The 12,256-nt window shown below is 42.4% G+C and overlaps 1 protein-coding gene across 2 annotated transcripts in view; it reads left to right on the top strand.

Moving 5' to 3' along the window:
• VPS50 (VPS50 subunit of EARP/GARPII complex) overlaps positions 1 to 12,256 on the top strand; it is a 2,487,651-nt gene that overhangs the window by 708,085 nt on the left and 1,767,310 nt on the right. For both annotated transcript variants that reach the window (XM_044067641.1, XM_044067642.1), the window contains exons 7-8: positions 1,889 to 2,006; positions 2,121 to 2,156. In XM_044067641.1, the coding sequence (XP_043923576.1) occupies positions 1,889 to 2,006; positions 2,121 to 2,156 (154 nt within the window). The remainder of the gene's footprint in view (positions 1 to 1,888; positions 2,007 to 2,120; positions 2,157 to 12,256) is intronic.

The raw sequence follows: 12,256 nt of genomic DNA, 5'->3' as shown, positions 1-12,256 counted from the left end.
CTGTAAAATATCCATTGAAAGCTGGTAATCCTAATCCTCCTTGTTCTTTTGGAAGGTTCAAGTTATCCCCCTTGAGTCTTGCCCCCCCCCCCCACACACACATATAAAATCATTCACTTTTTATTAATTACTGTCTACAACTCCTCTGGTTGATAAAAATATGCCTGGCCTGTATTTAAAAGTAAAGTTACTAAAAACATTTTCACTGCTTTTATCTTGCTATCCAAATGCATAAACAAGAGCCATCTAGTTTCTCAGTTTTTGTGTTATCTTTTGTTTAGTATTTTATCACATACCCTTAGCTGCCATGACAATATAAAATATTTTTTAAACCAAGCTCCTAAGTACCACATTTTATCATGTCCCTATATATGGGTATTGCTGGACAAATTCATTTGTGGGAACATAGCCTACTGCTATAGCCTTTGTCTTTTCTTCATTAATTTTATATCCCAAAGACTTAAAACACTGAGATGTCCTTTTCTGGTTTTGTCAGGAACAAAATAATATTGTCCGCAAATAAAACCAACTTTTCTTCATTACAGTACCAAATATATCCTTGACTTTGAGTCAGTTATTGTTTTTGCCAGTGGCTCTAAAAATAAAGTAAATAACAAAGGGGAAAGAGTGCATCCCTGCTTGCTCCTCTGTTCAGACTCAACTTGTCTGAAAGGAGCCCTCCCACTTTAATTTTTGCCTCCTATGTCTCGTATATCCCCCTAATTAACCTTATAATTGTATAAGGGAATACTAATGCTTCCATTGCCCTGCTCATAAAATCCCAGCTTACTCTGTCGAATGCTTTCTCTCTTCAGGACCCACTGTCATCAAATGCATTTTCTTACACACTCCTTCCCTTTGGTTCATCATTGTTCTGTTAATGTTGTCAAATGTTTGCCTTCCTTCCTCAAAATCACTTTGTTCCATAATTGTCAATGTTGGTAACTCCTTTGCCATTCTTTTAGCTATTATAGACATAAACACTTTAAAATCTTGGTTTAAAATTGAAATGGGCTTATATAAAGCTGGATCTGATGGGTCTTTAGGTGTTACAGCCACCACAGCTTTCTTCCAGGGTGCTGGTGATTCCCAACCTTTTAAAATACTGTTAAACACTCTTCCCTTTGTTGTAATGCTGTGTTTATCAGCTGCAGTAGCAGAGACTAATCCTTGATGTCTTCTCTGGACCCCATGTAGTTTAATACTGGTCCTCCCAGAGCCTGACTTCACTACTTAGTGTGGGTAGTATGTCTAGCTGCTTTGGTAATGAACACAACAAAAGTGTAGTTTTCTGGCCACTAGTAATAAAGACCTCTAAAGACTATGTAAACATTACTTTATTACAGTAGAAATGTCCAAACAAAGCAGGCAGAAAAATGCTTTAATGCTGAAATTAAAGAGGTGTCCACAGCTAACAAATATATAAAAGTACCAAAGTTTTAATGCAAAACATGTAGAAGCAAAAATACGCAACCGCTTTCACGGTATAACCTTACCGCTTTTTAATTTGGTGCTGCTGGGGTTCGTTTACTTGTTCTATTTCTTTATTACAGTAAAATAGTTAAGACTTGTGGCCCATAAATGGATTATTTAATCACTGCAGCTAGTCACAGGTTCTGATGTGTACTGTGTGTGGATGGTGTAGTTTGTCGTCATTGTCAGGGTGGGGGAACGTAAAAGACAAACAATTATAATCAAAAGCAGAACTAAAATATTCTTTGTCAGCTGTAGCAGTGGAAGCAGTGCCATGATGAACTGGTGGTGACTGACATTTTTTAAACTTTAGGTCAAGCAGAGAAGGCAAATATTGGATTTTTTTATATCCAGCAATGCTTAAATGATCATTGCAGTGCAACAAACATTACTGTGTTTGCTTTTCTTTTAATAGGCACCTGAATGTTGCAAAGGAGGAGTTTACTGAAGCTAGTCTAGGTTTGCTTGCAAATCAAAGGAAGAGACAGTTGCTGGTTGGACTGCTGAAATCTCTACGGACAATAAAGACACTGGTACTGCTTTGTCCATAATACTGGTCATTTTATTTACTGATCAAATTTATGAAACATTTTGACATGATTGCATGGTGCTTTATTTAGTGAGAATTTTTTTTTCTTTTCTTATAGCAAAGAACTGATGTCCGACTAAGCGAAATGTTGGAGGTAAAGAGTTTTTTTACTTTCTAGCCTCACTTATTTACTTTCATTACATTGATCTAGCCGATCCTTTACCTGGCTCACATGTTGTCTTTAAATGTTGTCTGCTGAGCTCCTTCATTTTTAGGGAAGAATGACATTGTGTCGGCTCTGTTGGTGTAAAGGAATGAATTCTGGATTACAGCGCAGGAGACCCGAGTTTGATTAGCAGGTTAGGCATCTGTTGGAGATGGGTGTGTATGCCTATACTTGTGGAGTCAGGACAGGACTGGGACTGCCCAATGCCATATTCCTTCAGAATTGAGGAGGTTACATGCTGATGCTGGCTCAGGGTTGGGCATTCTATCACCAAGCCTCAAACACAGTAGCATTCCTTACAGGTGCACGTGAGCATGTACTTGTATGTGGAGGTCATAATGGCCTTCATTGACATGGGTCACTTGACCCCCTTCCAGTGGAAGCCTCAAACACAGTAGCATTCATTACAGGTGCACGTGAGCATGTACTTGTATGTGGAGGTCATAATGGCCTTCATTGACATGGGTCACTTGACCCCCTTCCAGTGGAAGTATTACGGCTTCATTGCTGAGATGTTGATGAGGTCAAAGGCTGCAGCTAAGTCTGATTGTATGATGCCTCCCTGGCCAGCTCTTATCCCTGCTAGGAAATATTCAGGACAAGGGAAGAAATGAGCCTGGTTAATAGTGGGGAGCCTTGATGTTCAACAGGTGCAGCAGTGAAACATTGAGAGCTTAGGTAAGAGCCAGCAGGTTCTGTTAGTGAAGAACTGGCCAACAGTCATATGGCAGACTCAAAACTTTTGTGTATATGGCCTGCCAGTCTTCATATGCAGTGATGTCAAAAGCTACACGCATGCTTTCTTATGTGTACCATCTTGATCATCTGTACTCTGTTTCCAATCTTATTGACAAAGGACGGAACAAATCCACCTGTGTCCAGTGGAAGTTGTTGATGGCACATCATCTCATGCTATGGCCCTATCTCCAACAAAAGGCCTTTGGCTTTTAGCCATTGATAAACCCCACATCTAAACTAGAAGTAGAACCCAGTCACAGATGGTATATGTAGAAATTCTACCCCTACACCATTGGGCTGCCAGGGTATAATCCTTTTGTAATGATTGTTATTCAGGTGTGAAGTAATCATTTTAAATATCTTAACGGATGCATGTTCTTTGCTTCATGTCATATTTAATAGTCATTAAGCATGGTACAAGTCAATTACAGTGTGTTTTTGTGGAGAATATCAGTAGCAAGACCAGTCTCCACAGACTGGAGCAGCACCTAGACTTTTTGGTTGTTGCAAGTTAGTAAGTGTTTATGGGTAGTAGGTCCAGATAAAGATTTTTTGCTGTTGGCAGTTTGTTTCAGAATTTTCCATAGTTATTTTTTGTACAGATCAGTGTAAGAATAAAATGCTTATATTGTAATTGTGTATGATGTCCTTCCTTAGATTACTATTGCAGTATTCCAGTAGTATTAGGTTATCTCACTGAGGTAACCTGACATCTGGCTGGGTAGCAAAGCCAAAAATCGTTCTTTAAGGACATACATCCAATGTATGACCTAAGCCTGTAAGGGTCCAAAAGTTTAAGATCCTCAGACTGTCCTGCTGCCAGTTTGAATGCAGGTCTCCCAACCATTGGTCTGTTTCTTCATCTAATCATTGGTGTCACCTGTGCCTTCACTTATTCAGCTAAACACCCTGTTGAGGTACCTTCCTTTTTTCTTATACTTTGGTGTTTAAATCTGTTAAATGTCACAAAGAAAGGGAAGTGTGATTGTGGTAGGCAGATTCTTATAAAGACCTCCACTCCCAGTGCTTGTTTTGTCTTGGGGCTGAACACGACTAAGAATTATCAAATTTATCATTGGTTTGTCCTGAAAACCCTACATACCTATCTTTCCTTACTAAATTCCTATTTAGAGACTAAATGCTTGAAGTGCCTCACCCAATCTAAAATGGTGGAATCCTTGGCACCCGACATTCCGCTCACTCCTAAAAAGAAATTCAAAAAGCCTAAACATATAGAAAATCTACCCAGTCAGACTCAGATTTGCAGGAACCCACTGTACCCCTGGTCACTTCTCAGGTTTCTGCTACCATGACCCCCCTGGAGGCCAGTTTAACATCCAGTTCTCATATGCCTGATACAACTGATCATACCAATACAGTTGAGAAAGGAGAACCAAGGTTCATTATTTCTGAGGGACCGAAGGATATACCTCATATCCTGCTTAGGGAAGAGGAGCCTGGTTCTTTGATTGAGACGTGCCAGGGACTGGATCTGCAGCATTTTGTAAAAGCAGATAATCACCTCTAAAAAAGAAGAAACAAAAGACCAAGAATGTTTCTTCATCTCAGATATCTCAAGAAAAATAATGTATTGGATTTTCAGGGGGCCTGTAGAAGGCCATTTTGTCTCTCAGACCTCCTTCCTTTCTTTCTACTTCATCTCTTCCTTTCATTTCTCAGAGGAGACAACATGAATCTTTTTCTGAGGATGAGGAAGAATCTGATTCAAATGAACACTGTGTCACATATTCTTTGCAGATTCATTCACCAGGCCTCTTGGCTTCAGATGATGAATACATATTATCCCCGACTCTCCTGTTGAGGAAGTCTCCTTTGAGGAGACTGCCACAAAAGTGATGCAGCATTTTGAATGGGAATGAAGGCAAGTTTCTGATGTACAGAAGAGATATTACATTTTTTTGGAGATAGAAGTCCTTATGGTAGCACCTGTTCTTCCAGTTTTGGAGGCTTTTCTTGATGTCTTTGTATCCATTTCTGCTTTACTGGTTCCGAGCCACGGGGAATGAGAGGCCTGGTAAGGTTGTACATTGTGCCAGAGGATCTAAAATTCCTTTGTTAAAATCCTTTGGCAGACTCCTTTGTTTTTTCTCTCTCGCTACAGATAAGCTTTCCCAACTGTTACCTGCTGCTAATGTTTTACCTTCAGGCAGTGACAGTAGGGCCTTGAACAGATATTGAAAAAAGGTGTACACTTCTGCCACTGTAGCCTTCAGGGCATTGATTTATGAAAACCAAATGACTTGGTATCTGTTGTCTGTTCCTGGTGAATTGAAGAAGACTTTCGTTGATCTTGAGGTTTCTGAAACTCAACAGAAGGCTATTTCTACGGCAGGTCAAGGCTACTCAGGTGGGCAGACATACCATCAAATGCAGCTGTGATGCACTGGAACCTTCTTCGAGGGTGGCTGCTACTGGATCTGTCATCAAAGGATTTGCATGGTTTCATTCAGTCCCTTCTTGTGGATATCAAAGGTAAGCTAACGGACTCCTGCCTTAAAAGAGACCAACTATTTGGCCCTGCTGTGGTAGACCTGTTTAAACTTTTACAAGAGAAGGAAAGGTACTGCAATATTGCAAGGAAAATGTTCTCATCTAATTTCCCAGGTATCAAAGGAACTATCCAGCTAAGCATACTTCCTTTTGTTGTAAAGAGACAAAATCTGTACATTAAGGTGGGGAAATACCAATGAGTAGATTTCAGGACTAACCTACTAGAGACTCCAAGTTTGGAAACCCCCTTTCCTTTCTAGACAAGTCAGCCTGACTATCTTCTGCCACCTACTTCACCCCTCGGTTCATAAAAATACTAACCACCTTCCTTTCAGCTTGGTAGCTTATCACTTCAGACTGATTGGTTCTTTCTGTTATTCATTAAGGCTACAAAATGACTTGGAAGGAAACCCCAGCCTTCAAAGGTATTGCACTTCCTGCTGCCACCTAGGTGCACTTTCTCCCTTCTGTGTTGCATAGTCTTTGCTACCAAAGTATCATAGAATCTGTGCCACCACTCCATCTAGGAAAAGATTTGTATTCCATGCTTTTTCTGGTACCCAGAAAAGGAAACTAGAGACCCATTCTGGATTTGCCTCACCTCAATACCCTTCTGAAAATACCATCTTTCAATATGCTCTCCTTTCAGATTCTTCACCCTTTCATCTTTTGCCACATTTGTCTGGTATCCTTGGATCTGAAGGATGCATACCTTCATATTCCCATTCATCCTTCTTACATGAAGTTCCTCAGGTAATCTGCTTGTTCGTTACACTTTGTTTTACCCTTTGGGTTATCCACAGTACTCAGAGTTTGAACAAAGTGCCTATCTCCAGCTATTACCTTTTGCAGGATTGAAGGACTTCGTATATTACTATACCACATCACGCTTCTTATACAGGCAGCCTCTCAGAAATAGAGAAATACGACAAAAAGGCTAATAAAATAATAATTTTTTATTGGCCTTTTTGTTGTATTTCTATATTTTTGGGACTTTCCTGTTGTATTTTTGTTAGCCTCTCAGAAATACCTGTTAAAGTATCTCAGCTTCATTATCTCTCCACTGCAGAGGCTAGGTTTTATGATCAGTTTACAAAAAGTTGGCCTTGGCCTCTACACAAGATCTAGTGTTTCTAGACTGCAGGCTGCACACATGTATGCTAGCCGTTCACCTGCATGAGACGCTGCAGACTCTGTCAAAGTACTTTGTCCCTACTTCCTCTTCAGTTTTGTTTTGTAAGAGAAATTATAAGGGCTCTGGGGTTCACAACAGCTTCTATCCCCATGATTCTCTATGCCAAACTTAAAATGAGAAAGATCCAATGATACCTGAAGTTTCTCTGGTCTCGGCATTGCCACCCACCAAACACTCATAGGTTCATAGGTTCATAGGTTCATACTAGGCTATCTGCCCAAGGGCATTTATAAGCCTAGTTTAGTTTGAATAAAAACTATGCCTATCATTTTGCTGTGCCTCTGTCAAGCAGTGAAGTAATCCCTGGGGTATATCTGCAATCTCCCATCCATTGGTCAAGATTCCTCTTGAACAAGACCAGAGAGGTGCTCTGCCTCACATGTACCGGGATTTTGTTCCACAGCATAGGGAGTCTCTGGGTGATGAATCTGTCCCTCCAGCACGTTCTATTTATAACCGTGTCAAGGTTTAAGTCTCTTGTGGTTCTGAGGGATCTAGATTTTTGAGGTGAAGCATATTCATCAAATCTGGGTTTGACATGGCCTTATATGTCAGGCACAGGTCACCTCTGAGCAAGCGGTATGAGACTGAATAGAGCTGGAGTTCTTTCAGTCGGGCAGCATAAGACATATTTTGAGACCCTTTATCCTTTTGGTGAGGAACTTTTGGGGCCTTTCAAGCTGCAGCAGGTGTCTGGTCAGATACATTCGAATGGGGCATTGTACTCAATCATAGGTCTAATAAGTGATGAGTACAGGGGCGATGACCTCCCTTGATCTAGATGTGAATCCCTTCATGATCAGGTGGGTGATATAGAAGGTTTTCCTAACTACTTTAGCAACATGAGTGTCAAGGGCTACTGTCAACCTGGGTCCCCAGATCTCTGATGACTTTTCTGTGCTCAGTGGATTGCCACCTATATGGTAGCTAGGGGTAGCCTTGTTTTTCCCAAAGGGTATGACTATGCATTTTTGGCGTTTAACTTCAGGCCATGGCTCTGGCACCAGTTATCCATTTCTGTGAGGCCCTTCTGGAGGATATCTGTGTCAGATGTAGTTTGCAGTCATCTGCAAACTTTGTCAGCCATAACCCTCCTGTGTTTGCTTGTACTTCAGAAAAGTAGATGCCGAACAAGAGTGGACCCAGGACTGAGCCCTGTGGGACACCACTTGTGACAGGCTTTGAGTCTGACATGGCTCCAGCAACTCTGACCCTGTGGGTTCTGTCACTTAGCCAGTTTGCAACCCATCTTGTGATGTATGGGTTTACATTCAAGCTGATGAGTTTTTCGATGATACCTGAGTGGGGTATTAAGGCCTTTGCCAGGTCGAGGTAGGCTGTATGGACTGCCTTTCCTCATCAATGGCCTTGGTGACTGTCTCAAAAAGTCAACCAAGTTTAAGAGGCAGGATCTGCCTTTGACAAAGCCAAACTGAGTTGGATCCAAAGTCTGCAAGTTCCCTATGTCTTTATTTATGAGTTCCATTATGATCCTCTCCATGGCTTTGCAGATAAGGCTTGTCAAGCTAATGGGGCGGTAATTTCCAGGGTCTGTGTATGAAGTGGGACCACAGTTCCGCGCGCACCCCTTGGTGCATTATCCTGAGGTGAGGCTAAGATTAAACAGCTGTCCTAACTGTGGGTTTAATTCCTCATTGAGTTCATGAAGCACACAGCCGGGGACACCATCCGGTCCCATGGATGCTGTGTTTTGCCTTAGTGAGGCAGTTCTCACAGATGTTTGGGGGCTACAATCCTCTGGAATAGATATCTCTCCTTTTTGCACTGAACCTGTCAGCCAGTATGTTGGCAATGTGTGTAGGTTCAGTAATTTTCACATCATTTTGAACTAATTCTGAGCATATCTGGGAGTTTCCTAGGTTTCTAACATAGCTAAAGAAGGCCTTATGATTCTCTTTAGAGTCCTTGGCGATTTTTCTCTCAAAATTTGCCTTGGATGATTTTATGAGAGCTCTTAGTTTTTACTTATAATGATCAAAGGTGTCTTACCTTTCAAGGATTTTGCTCTATCTCAGTAGCTTCCTCCTTTTGTTGTAGAGCTTGTTTATGGCTGGGGTCCACCAGACTGATTCAGCGGTTTGAGTAATGTTTACCACTGGCTCAGGGGCCTTAAGGAGACCACCACTGTGGTCTTTTTGTTTCAGGTGGGGCGGATGAGGACCTCCAGCGAGATTAGTTTATGATCTGATCTCACCAGTGAGGGATCCCATGTTCGTGATGATGAGATCAAGTATGTTTTCTCCTCTTGTGGGGATGGTGACTAGTTGTTCCATGGCATTTGAGTTTATGAACTCCAGGAATCTTTGGGTTAGAGTGTGTAGTGTTCCCAGTCTATATTAGGGTAGTTAAAGTCACCTAGTATGATGGTGTTTGCAATGTTTTCAGGAAGGCCATGTGAGGTTCCTGAGTTTGAGAGGGTGGCCTGTAACATGCTACAAATTGCAGAGCAGTCTTGCCTATGGTTAATTGCACCTGGCCACCAATCCTTTCTTGGTGTTGTCCAGATTTACCAGGTTTCTGTCACAGCACAGACATCATCTCCATATTATTGAGAAGGGCCTCGAGTCGTGCATCTTGAGATTGAGACTTCTGGCATTGTTAGTTTTTTTTGAATGACACCAGAATTTAAGCCAATTATTAAAGCTGATCATCTTATCACTGTATTGTGGCATCATTCTAGGTGAAGGTAGGATACTGCTCAAGGTCAGGGTCATTCCATAACTTCCTTTTCTGAGAAGAGAATTAAACTGGTGGATCTCTCAGGTACAGCTGAATCCAAGACTATCATTCATATCAATTGTTTCTACTCAGGAAGTGCATATAAATGCAGCAGGTCTAGCTTGGGGTGCATGGACAGGCCACAGAGGAAGGAACACATCAAGTTTGAAAGAAATGAAGGCACTCATTCAGGATCTGCGGGTGTTTTCATACGCATGGAAGCCAGTTCCTCTCAGACTTTACACAGACGACAGTCACGTTGTATGTAACCAAACAGGGAAAGACAAAGTCTTACTAACTAGACAGACTGGCTTTTCTGCTGTGAGAAAAAGTTATAAAAGCATACCTGTCCCTATAGGCAGTTTGCATTTGTCCCAGTACTAAGCATGTCTTTGAGAAACCCTCATGAATGCCTGCTACATTGGGCGGTCTTCTTGGACATAGTCCACAAATGGAGGGATCCTCAGATAGATCTGTTTGGTCCATTCACAAAGCTCAGGCTGTTTTTACTCCAGGATCTCTTGCTCCCATGCCTAGAGGATGGACACTGTCTTTATCATGAGAGGGGAAGTTTCTTTATACCTGTCATCTCCTACTTCTAATCCAGATGATTCTATTAAAGACCCAAAGAGACAGACTAAAAATCTTGCGGGTGCTTCTCTTTTGGCCCAAGCAGCATTGTTTTCCCCTTCTTCGTTATCTGGCCCAGGGGTAATCATCACAAATTACCCTACAGAGTGGACTTGCTCACACAGAAAAGGGGTTCTTTGCTGCATCCCAATTTGCTTGCCCTCAACCTGACATTGTGGATAATATAATTATAATCCCTATCAGACACCGCTATTCTTAGGTTGTGCTTCAGGTTTTCCAAGTGGCAAGAAAAACTTCTTCCTAGAAGATCTTGTGTATCCAAATGGAAAACATTTTCAATCTGGTGTCACAAAAGGAGAGATGGCTAGAATCCCATTGAAACTGGGATTCTCACTATACCTTTTTACTTTTGTGAGCTCTTATGAGCTGGTTTAGCCTGTTCCTCTATCAGGGCACATGTATCTGCCGTTTCTGCATGTATTCCCCTTGATCCCCCTGCTCTGTAGAATTGAGGTGAAGCAGTTTCTCAAGCATGTCTTTCATTGAACCCACATAAGAGAACTATCCCCCTTGCTGGGACCTTATTTTTGTCTTGGAAAAGTTTACTCAACCATCTTTCAAACCAGCAGTCTCAGCATCTTTAAAAATGTATGCTTGGAAAACTTTTCTGCTAGTGTCCCTCACTTCTTCCAGAAAGGTTTCAGAGCTCCAAGCCCTAATGGCCTATCTTCCAGTCCTTATTTTCCATGAGGGTAAGATATCTCTTTAGGCTAATGCTTCCTTTATGCCTAAAGTGGCCAATGAGTTGTCTCTCAACCAGTTTATCGACATTCTTTCCAATCACTCAAACAAGGGTGAAAATGTATGCACTCCTTGTATATGCTTAGGCAACTCGGATTCTATTTGGACAAGACAAAAGACATTAGGAAGACAGACCAGCTGTTTCTTTCTTTCCAGGAAACCAGACTGATTAATGCTGCTTCCAATCAGTTGCCAACTGGATTTCAAAATTAATTTACTTTTGTTATTCCCATCATGGCAAATCCTTATTGTCTCCTGTTAAGACCCATTCCACTAGAGCATTTTGTTTCCCTGAAGCCTTTTCAAAGGAGTTGATTCCAGGGCTGTTTTAGAGTTAGCCACCTGGCCATCTAGGCACACTTTCACGAAATGCAACAGAATCAATGCCTACTCTAGACCTAGAGCTTCTCTTGCTAGATCTGTGCTGTCTGGAATAATTGACAGCTCCCCTGATGTCCTTGAAGAATGCAACTGCAGTCCTGACATATGGGTTGTCCTGCCTCAGGCAGCCCTTCGGTCGGCCGGATTCCAAAGTCTGGGTCCGGCGTCGGCTGATGTCGCCTCTTCCCTGACGTCAGAGCGGCTGGGGTATAAAAGCATCAGCCGACGCCATCTTCTTCAGTCTTTCTTGCCGCGCGGTGCCCGAAGCAGAAGCAGTTCGCAAGTGCCGGTCGGTCAGCTCCTGTGTTTTCATTTACCGAAGTCATCAAAAAGCTAAGTACCCCATTGGGGAACATTTTTTCTTGCCTCAGCCGATGTCAGAAAAAATTGAAAAGGTTAATAATTGGTTTGTCTTGTGGTAAACAAATACCTCATAAGGACTTCCATTCTTACTGCCTTCCCTGCCTGGGCCCAGACCACGACGTCTCGGCCTGTGCTGCCTGTGCTTGCTTTAATAAGCGCACACTCAGGCACCGGGCAGAATTTGCCGAAGACTTTTTTGGTGAAATTTACGCTTATATCATGCCGTCGGAACAACCGACAGCACATATTTCCAAAAAACGCAAGGACCGGGACCGACATCCTTGGCCCACGTCGTCCACCGGTACCACGCCTAAGCCTTCCACGAGTGCATCGGTCCCGGAGGTTTCCCCGGTGCCGGTTGTTGATTTTCCTCCCGAAACCGAAGCTCAAGTTTTACCTGACACCATACCAGTGGATAAAGTTACTCCTGCACGTGGAGCAGCTAGGCCTTCGGTCTCCATGTCCATCAAGGCCTAAACACGTGCTAAGGCTGCCAGCCAGGCTAAGGCCCATCCTCCTAAAACTTTTTCCCAGGGCCCCTCTTCTGATAAACAGATCATGACCCTAGCTGCAGATCTAATCTCTCTAATCAGAGGTTCTCAGTCGCATCCAGACAGAGGTTCTCAGCCTCCTGCAGATAAAAGGCCTAGGACTGAGCAGACAGATACCCTCTCTTCGGATGAAGCCTCTAGGGATTCAGAGCACTCAG

The sequence above is a fragment of the Protopterus annectens genome, chromosome 3.part1 (assembly GCF_019279795.1).
Source record: "Protopterus annectens isolate FY-2018-M chromosome 3.part1, PAN1.0, whole genome shotgun sequence".
Classification (NCBI taxonomy): domain Eukaryota; kingdom Metazoa; phylum Chordata; order Ceratodontiformes; family Protopteridae; genus Protopterus; species Protopterus annectens.
This window is presented reverse-complemented; position numbering and strand designations above follow the sequence as displayed.